At 43.3% G+C, this 18758-nt stretch overlaps 1 protein-coding gene across 1 annotated transcript in view; it reads left to right on the forward strand.

Annotated features, from left to right (window-relative positions):
* Positions 1-18758, forward strand: part of itpr2 (inositol 1,4,5-trisphosphate receptor, type 2) — a 48225-nt gene that overhangs the window by 26641 nt on the left and 2826 nt on the right. Inside the window, exons 38-55 of the mRNA XM_079270306.1 lie at positions 4536-4656; positions 4864-5051; positions 5182-5362; positions 6074-6327; positions 6420-6620; positions 6858-6968; positions 7433-7528; positions 7650-7769; positions 8954-9088; positions 9223-9415; positions 9610-9735; positions 10639-10814; positions 10968-11132; positions 11272-11455; positions 12602-12688; positions 13486-13601; positions 13799-13964; positions 14068-14228. Coding sequence (XP_079126432.1) covers positions 4536-4656; positions 4864-5051; positions 5182-5362; positions 6074-6327; positions 6420-6620; positions 6858-6968; positions 7433-7528; positions 7650-7769; positions 8954-9088; positions 9223-9415; positions 9610-9735; positions 10639-10814; positions 10968-11132; positions 11272-11455; positions 12602-12688; positions 13486-13601; positions 13799-13964; positions 14068-14228 — 2781 coding nt within the window. The remainder of the gene's footprint in view (positions 1-4535; positions 4657-4863; positions 5052-5181; positions 5363-6073; positions 6328-6419; positions 6621-6857; positions 6969-7432; positions 7529-7649; positions 7770-8953; positions 9089-9222; positions 9416-9609; positions 9736-10638; positions 10815-10967; positions 11133-11271; positions 11456-12601; positions 12689-13485; positions 13602-13798; positions 13965-14067; positions 14229-18758) is intronic.

The following is an 18758-nucleotide window of genomic DNA, read 5'->3' on the forward strand; positions in this document are numbered from 1 at the left end:
CAGGGGCTATTTCATTGTACGGTGTTTCTCTTATTTTGTCCACCTTGCATACATGCTTGAGTACCAGTGAGGCACACGAAACAAACAACCCTCGCTTGTGCCTTATCAGCTAACCTATCTCCAGCACCACAGTCTTCTTAACAAGCAACACGATCAGCACTTAACAATGTCAGTGAGTCGCATGTGACACTTCCATAGTGAGCCCCGCCAGCTAACAGTCCAATGATCGTTGTTTACGCTGCTGTTCTTGTATTTCCCTGAACCAGTCTCACCAATTGCTCTCACATGTGGGCTTAATTTGTTTTTCCTGATGTGCTTGTTTGCTTGGCGAAAACATTTTACGTGCTGTGGAATTGCAGCTTGAAATTATGCCGGCACATGACGCACGTCTCCGTGCACGAGTGTCTCCGACAGTTTTATGCAAGAGCCTTTTGCTGCAGAGCTACCTGTAGTGACTGTGGGCCAGGAAACCGTTCTTATCCTGCAGAAAGGGACATCATTGGACGGAGGAAGAGCAGAGACGTGAAATGATTCTGTTTGCCGAACTCTAACTTAGTTGAGCGGCATCGCTTAACATAGCTTAGCACCAACCAGCATTAAAGTACATTAAGAATAATTCACTTTATGCTCAACAGTAGCAGCATATAACTCACCATGGCCATAATCAGGTCAGGTGTGAAATTCTGGTGGAAAAATATCAAATGAGTCCAAATAAAAAGGTGTTTTTTTTTTTGCAGAAAAAATCTCCAGCAACTCTGCAAAAAACTTAAAAAATACAGATGACATGACTTAACTATCATCAATGGCAGCTACAGCTCTGCCTGTGTCCTCACCCTCTCTCTCTTCATGTTCCCAAAGTGCCTGTGCTAAAACAGCAGGATGTGTATGTGTCTTGATTTCCTGATTTTTGTCCTATTCATGAAATAACTCCCTTGGTGAGAAAGCCTTGCAAAGCCACATTGATATGGATATGTATTCTATTACAGACTGCTCCCACTTTAAGCATTTCATTTTCTCTCCAGTTCCAAGCTGTGGAGGAGCTCACTCCTTAGAGACAGATGAAGTCTTTGTTAGATAACGTGCAACACATGCTTTAATACTGTGCTTAATCAGATAGAGTTTTACTCTGATTTGAAGTATCGTGTGCTAACTACAACAGCAATAGACGATAGCGTTTCAGTTTGAAACTCCAAACTGAACAAAGTGTGTTCACTGCACATTCTGGGTGACCCAAATGTGGCTTCCTGATGCTAAAGTTGTTGGATGTTGCTCAGCCCTCACATGGCCTTCGGCGAAACTGTTCTTGCACTGCGTGACGGTGTACTTGATCAGTGTTCTCCACTATTTACAAAAGACACACACCCAGAGTCCTCTCGGGTTTCTGTTGCGAGAAAAAGTAAAAAGAAAACTATTGCCCCCCCCCCCCCCCCCCACCCCGATTGTTTGGGTAACATTGTCCTCCTCTGTGTCCTGAGTCTCTGCTATAAGCAACCTTGTCTGACCTGAGCAGCTCAAGCCTCCCCCACCCGTTCCTGACGGTGCCTGTCTTGGTTCACAGCTGGTGCTGCCCTCCGCTGCCTGTGATAGTTATTAGGTCCCCTAAAGAAGCATAGGGCAGGCTTTGTCTTTGTCTTTTTCTCATTGCATCTCTCCGGAGTCGGAGAGATCTGCAGACAGCAAAGCTGTGAGCTGGCTGGGGGGAGGGAGGGGACAAGAGGGGGTTTGAGGATGCCTGAGGTGGGGATCGGCAGCTCATCCCAGCTTGGACACCAGAGCCGCAGTGTGGCGTGCCTGTGCACATTTTAAAACACCACGACTGTCTGCTCCTTGCTGGGTTTTGTTTGTTCCTCTCCTCCTCTCCCTCACCCCCCCCCCTCCCTCCCTCCTCCTCTTACTTCTGTCAGTTCTTCTACCTCTATTTCTATCTCTCTTTCTTTCGCTCTCGTGGCTCTTACGTCACCTGACTAGAGTTTTTTCTCGTCAATGCAGCAGCAAGCAGATGAGTCAGGCTGGGCTGACTCTCCTCGTCCACCATCCTGCCTCCCCTCTCCTCGCTCTCTCGCTCTCGCTCTCTCTCTGCAGCCCCAGCCAGCAGACTGCATTGCCCAGAACGGAGGCGAACAAGAGCAAAATCCTGTCACCCCAACTCTAGTTTCAACTTCCCCCACGTAGTGTTTCTTTCACTGGTGTTTGAGTGTCGCACAAAACCATCACGTCCTTGAACACAAAAGGGGGAATGTTAAGTCAAACACGATTCAATCTGCAATCAGTCAAAGAGCGTGCATTTGGATGCGCTGCCCTGCAGAGCGTAGTGCTAGAGTTTGCAGTTGCACTGAGATTGTGTCCGTGTATTACTGTGTGGAAATTAGAGAGGCTTGCTCAATGAAACCTCACCTTCAGCTCGAGAAGCGTGCGAGTGTGTGTGTGTGTGTGTGTGTGTGTGTGTTTGTATGAGACAGCTCAGCCAGACAGTGCAGGCAGACAAGTGTCTCTGCTGACTGCAGATGAGATGGAGTGTTTACTGACACAGGGAGCATCAGCCGCACGTGCTCCTCCACAATCCTTCACTCCTCAGTGCACTTGGTTTGAGGCTCTTCAGCTGGACTGTAACCGGGCAGCCTTTTGTGGCAAAAGCATGGCGGTGCCTCAACTCTGTCTCATCATTTCATCATGTTTAAAATATACTATCAATAGTGAATAGTGAATATTTATCTGAGATAATTCAGTTTCTGTGCCACATTAAAGTTCCGCACTGTTTGCAATCCACATGCAACTACTGTAAACAATGCTAACAAAGGCAGATACACAATTGAGTCATATTAGGCTGAATACCAATTAGCAGTATGTGTCCGCTTTAATAGAGGTGTGACAATCACAATAAGGGAACTTGCAGAGGGACAAAGAGGCCAGATGTGCCTGAATGTTTGGTGCGTCAGTCGCTAACACTAAAAAATGATGGAATGCAATTAAGAACAAGGGTTTTAAACTCAATGACCAGCCGTTTTTCTGATTAATCAATAAATCATTTAGTGTGTAAAATGTCAGAAAACCGTTTCTCAAGATGACAGATTTCTGAAGATATTTGATTTGAATTGAAAATAAAAACAGAGAAGCAACAAAAAGTCATATTGTTTTCTGTTTTTTTCTTGTTTTTGTGTTTAGTTTTTTTTAAAGATAATTTCTTGGAGGCTCTCTTGCTTTTTATTATAGTACAGCTGAAGATGGAGAGAGAGTGTGCGACGTGTTTTTCATTTTTACTTGATAAACAACTAATCTATTTTAAACGATTAATCACTTGGATCAACACATCGGTACCACCAGAGTGTGACCTTCCATCAAAACTGTATTTACTGCAAAGCTCGAATGATTTCACGCATTTCTGTTATTTTGTCCACCGCCTGTATCTCAGGGTTGATTGTCCGGCTAACATGTTTCCATGGAAACCACAGGTGGCTCCATTCATCCTTTTGCTCAACCCATCAATCGATCAGTTTGTCCAACTATTCATCCATCCATCCATCCTTCCTGTCTGTTGATCAATGATGGTGGTGAGGTGTCATCACAACAAGGCCATTTGAGTTGTTAGGTTCCCATATAAACTGTTGACCTCCCTTAGTGTCCATACATTACTTTATGTGCCATCCATCCATCGCTTCCTGCACAATAAAAATAGGTGGTGACGTGCACAATGCATATCATCCACCTGTCAATCACTCTTCTTCGATTACACAACCACCACCACGGGGAGATTATCTCCATGAGTCCTTTAATCTCATTTCTGTTTGTCTGCGTCAAATGTCACGAGAGATGCACAAAGATGTGTGTGAGAGAAATAAACACAGCCCTTAAATAAACATGTAGCTAGAAGGAAGCTGGTTCTGGTTTTCTGTGCATAATGCAGATGAAACATCGTCACACGCACCAGCCACAAGCGTGTGTGTGGTAGTGTGTATTTTTTCAGTTGGTATTCATTTTGTCAGTTTATATTTCCGTCTGTGTTCTTTGTCCAATCACTGAGTGCAATTTCCAAAACAAAGAAGTTGATGACAAACCTTCAGGATAAAGAAAACATTGATATAAGATTTCAGAAAAGACGATCACAAATTGTAACAAACCGTAGGCTGAAGAGTGTTGCCATACATTCTGTCTTGACTGCCAGTATATTCCATACATGCTTAGTTAGACTCGAGTTATTGGACAACACTATTGTTGTCAGGCTTCAATTTCTTCATCCTGGAAGCCATCGCTCCCATCAAGAAAGAAATGCATCATTGGCTGACGGTGATCATTCCTATTAGATGACAGATGAAATCTGCTCAGCCCTCTTGTTTGGAGGATTGAGTGGATTTCATGCCAGCGAAGACACCAGACCATAAATGTTCTCTTGGATGAGACATTTGCTAACCGTGTCCTTCATTTCGATAATGGAAATGCTACTTTTTCACAATGAGACTAAAATGTGAATTTCCTAGTTTGAGGCTGGTACCTTCTCAGACTGTGATATGGATTTAACATCATGATTTCTCTCTCCACAGGGAAACGAGTTAAGAAAGATCCTCCTCACACGCTACTTTGGAAATCAAAAGCTTCTCTCCAAGTCGGAGCTTGGGAGTGGAAACAGCTCATCTGGCGGCTTTGTCAAGCCGTCATCCGGAGGTACTGAAAGCCCAAATATACCCAGTAGACACTGCGTAACTGCTTACTGCGGAGGAAACAACAGCAGCTAACTTGACAGCTTCTGAGGAGAAGTGCTGCTTGACAAATGCTGGCAGACTTTGAATCTGGCGAAAGCAATTCCTAAAGAACCATGTAAAGATAAAATGTGTGTGTGTATATATATATGTGTGTATTTAATCTCTGCAGGAGGTTCTCCCGTGCTGGACTCTGACAAGCCAGGCAGTAGTGTGGTGGAGATCCAGTGTCTCTTGGACAGTGTTGGGGCATCAGAGCTGGTGATTGATCTCATCGTCAACACCAAGAATGACCGGGTGTTTGAGGAGAGCATTCTGTTGGGCATCGCCCTTCTCCAGGGCGGAAACACACAGATACAGGCGAGTAACGCAGACGCTCAAATCATTTTATTTCCGTCCACATTAATCAGCTAAAACCCAGAACATGTTAATTAAAAACCCACAAATTCTGATTTAGAATTCATGTTGATTACTTCTGCTTCCCACACAGAACTCCTTCTACAACCAACTTTACAAGCAGAAGAAGTCCGAGAGGTTCTTCAAAGTTTTCTACGACCGCATGCGTTTGGCCCAGCAAGAGATCCGAGCCACCGTGTCCGTCAACATGTTTGAGCTCAGCTGTAGAAAAAGGGACGATGACACTGACGTCAGCAGCATCAGGTTGAAGAAAGGTAGAGTCAAGTAATGATTTAACCTTTGAATTATAACCAACACACCGCGGCTCCTTGGCGTCACTCTCGGGTGTGGCCGACACATATTTGTCACTTCTGCTGTCTGGAACATGCAACAAACCACTGTCAAAATGAAGCTGACAGTGCGGTTCATATAAAGGTAGCCACCTGGATAATAATGCTAGATGTACCTAGAAATACGCATTTAAAAGTGACTGGATGAAAAGCCAAAATATAGGCTCAAATATACATTTTAAAACCTTAATGCTTTTACAGTATGTGTGGTCCTGAAGTTTAGCTCAAGCTTGAGTTTCAACAATAGTGGTGTATAAATACAGAATGATCTTTGTTGCTCTGCTGACTGACTGTTGTTGCCAGTTCCAGCAGTCACATGTCAGGGGCCATGTGACGGCCCACATCACAAGCCTATCAAAAGGCCATTGTGTCAACATCGGGTACTTTCACGCTACAGAAACACAGTCAATAGTTGCCAACTTCTCTTGTGTCTTCTTCTAGTATGTCTAGAATATCATAGAGACGGCTGCCATTGGTCATTTTCTGAAATGGTAACCTTTTTGCATGTTGCTTGTTTTCGCCCATCCGTTTCCAAAGACATAGCTTGTTTAAAATGTGACTATCCTGTCCAATAATTCAACACTTAGTCAAGTTTTTTTTGTAAATATCTTTTTATGCCTATATGCTGTGCTCTAGGGAAGGACTCTGGGCTTCATATGAGGGAGGACATGCGAGGGCAGCTGAAGGAGGCCTCCTCAGTCACCTCGAAGGCCTTCTGCGCCTTCAGAAAGGAGCTGGATCCCGACCTCGAAGGCCTCGGCCAGAACAGTGAGATAGTTGGGACAGAAGAGGTTTTAGAAGAAACTCAGATGAGCCAAGCCATCACCATCATGAAACCAATCCTGCGTTACCTTCAGCTGCTCTGTGAGAACCACAATACAGAGCTGCAGGTACTGGCCCCCCTTTTTGTTGAGAAAGAACCTTGAGGTACAAGTGCTCTTAAATTGACTGCTGATCGACTGTTTTTCTGCTCTGAATCCAGAACTTTCTGCGCAACCAGTCCAACAAGACAAACTACAATCTGGTGTGTGAGACTCTCCAGTTCTTGGACTGTATTTGTGGAAGCACCACTGGAGGCCTCGGGCTACTGGGCCTTTACATTAACGAGAGTAATGTGGACTTGGTTCGCCAAACCCTGGAAACCATCACAGAGTACTCCCAAGGCCCATGCCATGAAAACCAGGTGGGTGGAGGATAGCTTAGTTTGTAGTGGACGATTTCAATTTTTGAACACTAATATGTTGGCTGGTATTCCCACATACAATATCGTTATCAGTTTGGGTTTACCATTGATTGAACACTGTTCTTTTCTCTCTCTGTGTGTTTGTCACACACAAGCCCATCTTCTTCTGATGTATTTCATTTTTATCTGACGTGCATTCACTCTTAACTATATCACTCTCTTATTTTTTTTTTCCAGAGCTGTATAGCCAAGCATGAGTCTAATGGCATTGACATAATTATAGCACTGATTGTCAACTCCATCAACCCCCTGGGGAAGCATCGGCTGGACCTCGTGCTGGTGCTCAAGGTAAGCAGCAGGTGACTCCAAGAGCTCTGGGAGGCTGCTCGCCATGACGCACAGGCATTGAAAGCCATTACTGTAGCGACACTTATAGTTTGCTTTTATAGTCGTAATTGCCTTATAGTGCAAGAGAATGGGAGCAAGATGACCGGAGGTAGTTTGACCAAATCCCCGGTGTTTAAAAGAGCAATATGGCAAAAAGCGCATGTTTTAGAGAATAAATGGAGCCATTTTATTCTTCAGAGAGAGTTCGGTGTGACGGCTTATGTTTGTTGGCTACACATTATATCTAGCTGTTAGACTGCTGAACTTTGCAATCTTACAAGTCAACAATAAAATCACAACAATCAAATGGTTTGATTCTGCTAAAAAGTGCATCCATCAAGTCATAACTTCCTGAATTACTTGCCTCTGTAGGTTGTAGTTGATCAAAATGTTAAAACGCTCATTGGTGGAGCTTTGTGTTACAGAACAATGCCTCCAAACTCCTATTGGCTATCATGGAGAGTCGCCACGACAGCGAGAACGCAGAGAAGATTCTCTACAAGATGAGACCCACCGAACTGGTGTGTGTGTGTGTGTGTGGCAGCATGTAAACCCTACACGCCTGCATAACTAGGTCCCATGTAAAACTGGTTTGCAAGTATCTGTAAGTAGCAGTAACTGTTCATAACTTTTGTGCATCAGGTGGATGTAATGAAGGAAGCCTACGCCCAGGGTCTGGAGAGCAAGGAGGACGAGGACAGTGTTGGAGACCAGATAAAGCCCAGAGACGTCGGACACAACATCTACATCCTGGCCCACCAGGTAAGGACAACTGCCAGTGGCATTATTGCATTTCCTCTCTCTTTGTCTGTCTCCCTCAGAACCATGCACACACTTTGTGTGTGTGTGTGTCCGTCCACATTGCATGCTCCTATTCGAGTGTGTCTTCTGCACTAAATGATGGAGGACTGCTCGTCTGCCAGTTTCTAAAATTAGCTTAAAGAATGTGACACTGGTTGTGCAGACAGGTAGACTGTAGGTGTTCACTGAAGCAGGCGGTAGTCACTGTATCACCAAACAAATGTGCTTTTTGCTCGTCGAGGGTACCAGCGGTAAAGAAGTGAGACGGTGTGTTGTGCCCCTGAGAAAGTACTTTGATCTTGTGTCTGCCTTTCTCTACAGTTTATGTCAGTTGGCGAGGGCAGACCAAGTCTAGCTGGTTTTCACTTCGGCCTCTGTAGAGCAAAGTGTCAAACAGGCTGTTTTTGTCCAAACAGCAGACTAGTTTTATCATCACGAGGAAGGTTTTTTTGACTGTTCAACTATTGATATTTCTTATCTTTTTTTTATTTTTTTATTTTTATCTCAGAAAGTGAAAACACACACACACTTCGACATTATCTTATCAAACATTTTTGAAGATATTATCTGGAATTTGCTCCTCAGGGCCGCTGCTATTCATTGTAATCCGTGTGTGATATAGGTAAGTAAGTAAATAAAAAAAGAGTGAATGATAAACAGTTGCTTTGAGGAAATGCAGACAGTAAACTACTGTGGTGGTATGCCAGTGTCACACAGTTTTTTCTCCTGCTCCCAAGTGGCCTTAAAATCAGTTATTGCAGGTTTAAGCAACCAATATCACCGCAGTATATACGTGGAACTGGGAGGAATGGTGATATGTATAAGTAACATAATTGTCTTCATGTAAAGTGTCTTTATAGTGTAATGTACTCCCTCTACCGTGACCCGATATCTGCAAATGTACACTGTTAGTTTATCCTGTTAGGGAGTATATTAATTAATCCATTATTTGGCTTTTTGATTTTCTGTCTTCTAATTGCCATGCCAAGTTGCAACCTCTTGTTTTTACTCCATTAAGTTTTCTGGTTTGTACATATTTAAAGCATCGTGTCACAATCGTGTTGTCATTGTTATTGACACAGGTCTTGATGATGCCATATGCGTAAAACATTCAATGACTGAGTCATTTTGTTTTTGGATCCTAGCTGGCCCGACACAATAAGGTCCTGCAGCAGAGCCTGAGGCCAGGGTTGGGGGTGAGCTTGGGGTCTGGGGTCGACCCCGACAATGAGAAGGATGACGCACTCCATTACTATGCCAATCACACAGCTCAGATAGAGGTAAACCTGGTCCATTCATCGTCTGAATCTCTAAAACTCTAAATACCAAGCACATCACATTTTTCCTATCTCTCCATAAACCAATGTATAACTACAAACCCGTAATGAGGATTTACTGGACATCTATTTGCCAGATTGTGCGTCACGACCGCACCATGGAGCAGATAGTGTTTCCGGTCCCTAACATCTGCGAGTACCTCACGGAAGAGTCCAAGGTGCGCGTGTTCACCACCACGGAGAGAGACGACCAGGGCAGCAAGGTTAACGACTTCTTCCAGCAGTTTGACAACCTCTACAACGAGATGAGGTGGCAGAAGAAGATCCGCAGTAAGTCTTTACAGTCTGAATACAGCGCTTGTGAAATAATGATGGTGGCAGCAGAAGCGGGCTGCAGGATGGTAAATCATGATGATCATCCAGGCTGTCTGGTTATTGTTTCCAGAATAAATTGAAAGGCCTGTAGCATCTTTATGTGCTGAGTTTGTGTCCCCGTGCTGATGCTTCCTGGTTTGTTTGTGCAGGAAATAAGGCTCTGTTCTGGTTCTCACGACACATCTCTGTTTGGGGGAGCATCTCCTTCTACTTGGCCTGTCTGCTCAACATCGCTGTGGCTGTATTCTACCCCTTTGGTGATGATGGAGACGAAGGTGAGAATTCCTTATTTCTTCTTTTTTTTAAGAGTTCAAAAAGCTGCTTCAGGTTTAGGGTGTCGGTAGCTCACTGTCTTACCGGGACAGACATTGTTATTGATATTTGTAACTCCAGTCAAATATCCACTGTGAGAAGACGTATTGTTTATCAAGACTTTATTTCACTGTTCGCATTTGAAAATGGCCCTCCTATGTCACCTGAGGCTGTGTTTATTTAAAGGTATTCCACACCACACAGGTGTTTTCACTTATTTGCCTGATCACGCTAGAGATGCACTGATATTGACATCAGATATTGGTCTGATACTGACTCAAGTAGCTGGATAGAGTATCTGTGATAATGGGCAGATCTGCTATCGGATCCCATTATTTCAATAAATAACAATTCAATACATTTATATCTATGTATTTATGTGTTGCATTTTGTTAGCAAAGCAATGTTTAAGTCAAGCCTGATGTTTCCTTACACATAAAAGAATGACCCCAGTCACTTCCACACTCATGTAATTACAATAAGCTCTATTGTGCTCGAGATGGAGCAGTGATATTATATGAGTTTTGTTGTTCATCGTGTGATCAAATGTTGTTGTTTTTTGTTTTACTCGTGAAACACTCAAACTGTTAAACTGAAAGCCTCTTTAATCAATAAATCATCCGGACACTGCAGTTTCTTAAAGAATGGCGAGCTGCAGTTGTGGGGTTTACAGTGCAAGCTGAAGACGCTGGTTTGAGTGATGAAGTTGAGGGTCCCAACGGACTAATGTTTGTCATTTTAAAGTGTTGCCTCTGATTGCGCTAAGTGACGCTTTTAGCTCAGGTGAATAATTCATTTGAGGAATGCCACAACGTTTCAGAGCACTGACGTGCGGTACCTTGTTTAAGCTTTATTCTTCTCTCCAGGCACCTTGTCCCCCTTCTGGAATATCTCGCTGTGGGTGGCGTTGGCGCTGTTCACCGCAGTACTTCCTGTCATGCCCAAGCCGTTGGGCATCTTGTTCTTCCTGGTCTCCCTCATTCTACGTGCTATCTACACTATGGGCCTCGGTCCTGCTCTGTTGTTGCTGGGTGCTGTCAATGTAAGTAATGGAAGATTTGAGCCAGTGTTATTGGGGCACATGTCCCCTCTTGCCTCTTCATACATCAGAGCATACATAAAATCATACATAAAAAAGAGAAGTCAACAGACTTCTCTTTTTTTAATCCCTCAACCTTGTTTTCTTCTCTTTCAGCTTTTCAACAAGTTAGTCTTTCTTGTAAGTTTCGTGGGCAACCAGGGGACGTTCACCCGAGGCTACAAAGCAGTTGTTCTGGACATGCTCTTCATCTACCATTTGGGCTATGCCATCATCTGCGTCCTGGGCCTCTTTGTGCACGAGTTCTTCTACAGCTTTTTGGTAAGAAATCTCTCGCACACTTCAGGTCCATGACAGTGCGACAAGGTGATCAACGTACTACTTCAGAGATAAACATCCTGATTGTGCGAACAGTTGTTCAATTTGCTGATGACTCACTGATGTTGGTCTCCCTCCACAGCTGTTTGACCTGGTGATCCGAGAGGAGACGTTGCTCAACGTGATAAAGAGCGTGACCAGAAATGGCCGCTCTATTATCCTGACTGCTGTTCTGGCCATCTTCCTTGTTTACTTCTTCTCCATCATTGGCTTCCTCTTCCTCAAGGACGACTTCCGAATGGAGGTGGACCGCCTTCCTTTACCAGGTCAGAACTTCTAAAGCTGTCAAAACACTTGCATTGTTTCATTGCGCCGTGCAAAGTGAAGGGACGAGACCCTGCATGTCCAACAGGTTCTACAACGTAAAGTGGACACAAGTAGACTCCTGTTGCTTGTTCACAAGCCGTCCTAGCACTCTAAGACGCTGCACGTATAATTGCGATGTCCCTGGTTTGAGTCCGGGTATGAACTTCTGTTGCATGTCATCTCCCATCGTTCCCCCCTTGTTTCCTGTCAGGTCTATACTGCATTAATTGTGCCTAAGATACGTTAGGAAAAAAAAAAAATATATATATATATATATATATATATATTTTTTTTTTAATTATATAATTATAAATATTACTTTTTCTCGATAAAAATGTAGAATCAATATTTGTATGTACACAATCTCCACATCAAATGTTTATGATACAGTATACTGTACATACAGGCACATGTTGTGAACCACTGGACAGTGTAGGTGTGTTAATGAGGACAGTCTGGAAGACGACCTGCTGCACCTGTTGCATAACCTGGTGGCCGTGCCATCCTGTGTTTTGCTGAAACCAGCTGGGTTCACGCCTGTCTGTCTCTTTGCTGAGGCACAACCGGGGCTCCATCACAGCTGAGGAGCACTCTGACCACACTTGTGCTGCCTCGGGGCTGTAGCCCCTGTGCCCCGTCTCAGCCTCCCTGTCCCCTGTCCCCTCCACTCTTCTTCTTCTTCTTCCTCTGCCTCCTGTCTCCCAGCCCTGCCCTCTGTCCTCCAGCCTGTCAGGGACGAAGGCCCTTTTGGAGACACTCTGGCCCGGGTGAACAGTTCTTCTTCTGCCTGTCTGCCCGAGCCTATTACACTCAAGCGCAGCTCCTCTTCCGCTCAGGGCTTTACCGATGTGCAAATGATTTGTTCAGGTTCTTTCAGCAGCCCTTCACCGCCCACCCAGCAGCTGCTGCCTCAGTTTACATAACGTCTGACGACATTTTTCTTGCTGATTTTACCGGTACTGATGAGAATTAGCGGGAAGGAGTTTTAATGTCTGAGCACAATTTAATCATCTTCTTTCATTTGCAAATTATCGTGCTGTTATCATTAATCAATCTCACATAATTTCCCCGTTTTACTCTTTCTTTTTTTTCTTCTTCTCTAAAAGGAAAAGGGGATTTATTGAGTAACAATGGAGTTGCTGACTCGTGTATGAAAGATAGCTGTCCTGTTTCAACACCTAAAAAGGTTCCTGGTAAGTTTTGATCAAAATCAATTTTTATTTTCTATTATGAACTGCTGGATGGAGAAGTTTTAAGATTCTGTGGTTCTACCGAGGTGTATAGTTTACCTCTCCATCAGTAGTCAGTCTCTGAAAGGTTACGCACACGCACACGCACGCACACACACACACACTGACACACACGCTGACACACACACAGGCGTGCATGCATACAAAGAAACTTGATGAGGCAGAGGAGGTGACTCGCACTCCTCTTTGTGTCCGTGCATCTCCTTTGATCACCTGCACTACAGGGGCTCACACGTGAGCTCATCCACATCCTTCACCTCCTCTTCCTCCTCTATCTATTTACAGTACATGTACATTACAGATGAGACATGAATAACATGTTTTTCTGTTTTATACTCACATTTGAGGAGACAAATTTAGGGTATCCATTTGATCTTTAGTCACACCATAATTGGCTGTTCCCATGAAAAGGAGTTTTATTTTCAGCCAGTTATGAAAGTCAGATAGTTTTTTTGTGAACTTGAGTGCTCCTGAAACCTTTCACACACACTTAGCTCAATTTATTTTAGTTCAGTTCAGTTACATTTAGATATATGGGTTGTGAGTTTTATATAAATTGAGTCGATCCTTTAGTCTTCAAATCAGAAGAGTGATGAAAAGACAAAGTTACTGTAAAAAATGCGTGTTGTATATTTTGTAACACAAATGTAGATACTGGATAGAAGCCAATACTGCACATTTGACCTTGTTGTCTAATGTTTTATGCATTTCCCATTTGATCTACGTGTGTCTGGTTATAGATGATGGGACGGAGCGGGTGTGTGACACTCTGCTCATGTGTATAATCACGGTTTTGAACCAGGGACTACGTAATGGAGGAGGTGTGGGAGACATTCTCAGGAGACCCTCCAAAGAGGTCAGATGGTGTTATATTCACTTATTACTGCGTTTCGTTTTAATTCAATTACTTGTAATTATATATATATATATATATATATATATATATATTATATATTACATTTGTGCTGCTTTAACTTCTGTTTCACAATTGTCGTGATGGTAACGTTAACTGATGCATTTTCTCCATATTTTGCCTGTAACTGGACCATCCAGGAGCCTCTGTTTGCGGCTCGAGTGGTTTACGACCTTCTGTTCTTCTTCATCGTTATCATCATCGTTCTTAACCTCATCTTTGGTGTCATCATCGACACCTTCGCTGACTTGAGAAGTGAGAAGCAAAGGAAGGAGGAGATCCTGAAAACCACCTGTTTCATCTGCGGTGTGTATGGCTATGTGGTTCACCTAATACTGTATGCAAATGACAGCGCAACGAAAGAACAGAATATTTAGAGCTAATGTTAACTAAAGGTAATCTCTTGCAGGGTTGGAGAGGGACAAATTTGACAACAAGACGGTGTCCTTTGAAGAACACATCAAATCCGAGCACAGCATGTGGCATTACCTCTACTTCCTGGTTCTGGTGAGGGTGAAGGATCCGACCGAATACACCGGCCCTGAGAGCTACGTGGCCCAGATGATTGCGGTCAGTAGACCAAACATGCATACTGTACACACACAGGAAATAATCCCTCAGTACATTTTGCAATGCAGTTGTATGCACCTAAAAAGTGCATCACACAAGCTGCTCCATCATCAAAAATACTGTAGCTTAAGTTACAGTGAAGCGCTTTAATTTTGTGTTTGCAAGGTATACTAAGGAAGGCATTGCACTTTATTTTGAGATGACAAACCAAAGCCACAGAGATTTTGTTAATTTTCCATGAATATGTGGACAAACTAACACATTCATTTCAGCCCCTAATTCATATTTGGCTGGCGAGCCGTACCAGACAGCATACAGATGTCTCAGTGTTGGAGTCTTAAAGTTTTGCAGCCTTCCTTACTTTGCAGACTTGCACAGTGTGCCAGAGAAGCGTGAGACTCTACAGCAGACGAGCGATCGAAAAATGAGACTGAGCCTCTAGGCCTGTGCCAGGCATTACAATTTATTCTCCTTCCCCCTCGCTGCTGGAGGGAGATGGGTCTCTGTTCTCAAGGTAGTCTTCACTATTCTGAGCTCCTAACCTGCTGGGACACAGTGTGGTTAAATAGTAATTAAACCCAGTCCAGCTCTATTATCATCAATGCACCAACTTTGACACACAGACAAGAAGTTGAAGGATGTAAGGGCAACTCAAGGTGTTGCCGTTAGGTTAATATATTCAAATGAAGCCTCGGAGTGTAATGGCACATTTGTGATTAACATTTGGCCATGATGGGCATTGTAAACAGGCGACAGACATTGAATTAATATGCATCAGCGGGTCTTCCAACAGGTCGACTCTCTGATGCGAGGCCATGGTATTGCTCTGTGATGGGGTAATGATGAGTCAGGAATTCATATTAACGCCTCCTATCATGCTGCAGAGCAGAAATACACACAGGGGAAAGCACACTGCAGCCCTCGTGTGTTCTATAATATTCTTTCGTGATTCTCATAAAATGGGGGAATCATTTTGAAAGCCCCTGAAAAGTTTGAGGTTTTCTCAACCGTTTTGAATATTCATGTCTAAATAAGGAACAATTAAAGGCAGACTTGCTTTTTAATCATCTACGGCCCTGTAACTTATAAGAAGCAGCTGTTTGAGAACATTTATTTCCACAGAGGCTATCCTGTTGCAGGACAGATGTTAGAGTGAGGGTTTCTGGCACAACTTGCATGGTTCATGAAAAAGGGAAAACAGTTGTGACAATGGTATTAACTCTGTTGTCAGACTAAAATGTATTTGCTTGTGGCCTCTATCAGAATCAACATGCAACTCTTTACAAAGACTTTTACATTTTTTAAGTTAAAAAATAGACAACCATTCATTTGCATCTGAAAGGTTGGGGCCCTACCAGTTGGCAGAATATCTCTGTCTTTACTACCTCGATTTTTAAAGTCTCTGGTTAGTCAGACAACTTTATGTATGTCCCAACAAAACAAGTGGAGGTGGCTCCGCAGAATCTATTCATTCCATGTGCAAAAGGTGGCATAACACAAAAGAAAAGTGACAAAAGGAAAAAAAAACATTTCAGCAACTTTATGGAAGTGTCATACTAAATCGATAAAGTCGAGAATGATCTGCTCACACACACAGTACATCTCTCTGGATGAGAGACAGAGCAGTGGTGCATTGACAGAAGCTGTAATGAAAAAAAACAGATGAATTAGAAAGTATAGGAGTCTGTGATCATGCTGGGCTCTGCAGGAGACTGCTCCATCTGCCCTCACAGCGCTGGAGCCCAGAGTTTGATTTGATGTGTAACTCGGAATAAGTGTGTGCCTTTCAGGAGGTTGTTGGTAAAAGAGTTGAATACCAATGACCACACACACACACACACACACACACTGGCCGTCAGGATGAGTGCATGTGGTTGGGTAGGATAGAGTGATATGGTGAAAGAGTAGGATCGTGTTACACTGAGTGTATGTTCCGTTGGTGTGTCGTGCGTGTGGATGGGAATTAGTGTGCTGGTGTTTGTGTGTAAAATCATGACAGCGACTGCAGGCCGAGCAGGTATTGCAGCAGCCACAACGCTGTTGCATAACCCATCTCTAGTGGCCTGCTAATAGCTCAGCCCTGCCTGGCACGTGCTCCCCTGTCCCTTTCTCTCTCTAACACAGACACAGAGTCGCCGTCTTCAACCCTTCATCTCATTCACAACACGCATGTAACACGTTGTCTGTAACAAAAGCAGCAACAAAAGTATCACAGTGGAAAAGGTACTACTAGCAGTAGCAGCTGCTCTTTAGAAACTGCTCAGCTGAATAACTTGTGTGTGTGTCTGATGACTGTGTAAGTGATACTATCTGCAGACTCGTCTGGTACACTCACTGTGTGCTGTGTCATTGTATCTCTTGACACGCGACTTTTAGCTTAAATTCCTGACCAAAGTGCGCATTACTTCATGAAAGGTAAATAATGTATATTCCTCTGGACACAGCCCAAAATGCAAAGAGCTACAGTGATGTTTAATTAAAATCCCAATAAACATTGTAGTTTGTTAGGTATGGTGAGAATATCATCACTATAACATTGATGCCACTATAGCTACAGGTAATTTATAATGAATTTATTTATTTATTCTTCCTCCAACATTTTTAAAGTCTGATGTTTTCGCAGCCCGTTGTAATCTCTTCAAATGTCTTATTTATTTTATGACAGTGAAAAACCCAAAGGTGTTGAATTTGAAAATTAAAATATAAACCGAATACTCACATTTTAGAAATGGCAACACTAAAGCCTTGACTCATTCAGACAGCGCACAGTGCACTACTGTACAGTCTAATGACCAGCAACGACACGTAAATGCGGCAGTTCGGATTCTGTACAGTCACTGCTTAACTTTATATCGGAGATCTATCGATGGTGCTTCAACCAACGTGAGAGACTTTACGCTCAAACAGGATATTGCGTTCACCCCTAATAACGTCTCTTAGGTCTCGTTATGGAATCTTTTTGGTTACTTCATCCATCAGTTGTGGATGACTTGATGAAACAAGCTTCAGATAGTCCTCCGTTTCAGTGACACTGAAGCTTTGTCTTTGAAATCACAGAGCCTTCGCTGTGATTTTTGATAGTGTTTTTGATGCTGTGAGAAAGGAAACGACTTTTTTTTAAATTTTTTAATGTTTTGGCCCCTTGATGCCCGAGGCCCAAATTAGCCCGAGATTCTCACGCAAGCTCTTATAGAAGGACTCGATTCATACTGTGTAGCTCAGCAGTCATACTGAATCAGTCTAACTGCTTCCCCTGTAGTCAGGGATGGAAAAAGTATTCTAATCAAAAGTAAAAAGCAGTCAAAGTGTTAAACAACCCAAATACAAATGCAGTTAAGACATAAAAGTCAAATATACACGTGTCCATTTACTTTGTTACATTTGATCACTATAAAAGGGCCAATATGGCATCCTGACTATAAGCTTTCAACATATATAGACCCCACTGACAATCTTTCTTCAATTCAGTAACGTTGTTAGAAGTGGCAGATACTTATTTATAGCTCAGTTTCCTGGTTCTGTTCATGAATTTCACAGACGGTGAGTTTAGGTTCGTAGCATCAGTTGCATGATATTCCAAGGATGTTAGTGTGGCCCTTAACAAAGTGTGATACATAAGGCAACAAAAACACATAAGCCACACACCCCACTGTCCTCTCCACCCCATGTCCTCAGCGTTTCACACACTCCCTATAGTCTCTTCTTATATAAGAGTAGGTGGGAGAATACCTCACTTCTCCCACTGGACTTAATGTGGTGCCAGTCAAAACCCACTCTCGGCACCTTTTTAAGTCATTTTTTTCATCGGAAGAACGGGCAAATGAATATTACATAAGATCAGCTGATGGCAGTCTGTCTCTGTGAAACCTACCTCCCTTTCGAGAGCACGCGTGTTGTAAAACACACACACACCCTTGCTCTCAGTCTGCTATGTACATATCCATGCAGATGCACGGCAACAGTACACACACCCACACCTATACAAACACAGACGCACTTAAGTCCATTACATAATGCCATAGGTTCCTCTTGCTCACTGTGTTCTCGTGGCTTCATTGCAGATGGTTTGCTCTGTCCACCGCGCTGTTGGAAAAACACATGATACACAAAATGTCTCAGTTTGCATGAGAGCATGCACACACACACACACACACATTAATAACACGATACTCCCAGTTGTGTTCGTGATAGACGACAGTGACTCATTCCCACATCAACAGTGTGCCTATATGGAGTGGGTGAGAATTGAAATGCTAGTAACTGTTCATTTAGTGTATGATTGCTATCCACAGTATCCAAGAGACGGCAGTGCTGCTTCAAACATTTTACACTGTCAAGTGCAAAACAGAGAGCAGCTTCCATTCTGATTGAATGTTGAATATTAAACCTCCACGCCTGTCTCCAATTACCATTACCGTCTCTGTTTACTCTCCTCCTGCAGTCTGGCTTTAGCGCTGTAATGCTCCATGCACGTCTATGCAAATCCGCCTTGCCGTTGTTTGTGCCAACGTAGTGCTGCGGCCGTCTCTC

This window comes from Melanostigma gelatinosum (genome assembly GCF_949748355.1).
Source record: "Melanostigma gelatinosum genome assembly, chromosome: 1".
NCBI classification, from domain to species: Eukaryota; Metazoa; Chordata; class Actinopteri; order Perciformes; family Zoarcidae; genus Melanostigma; species Melanostigma gelatinosum.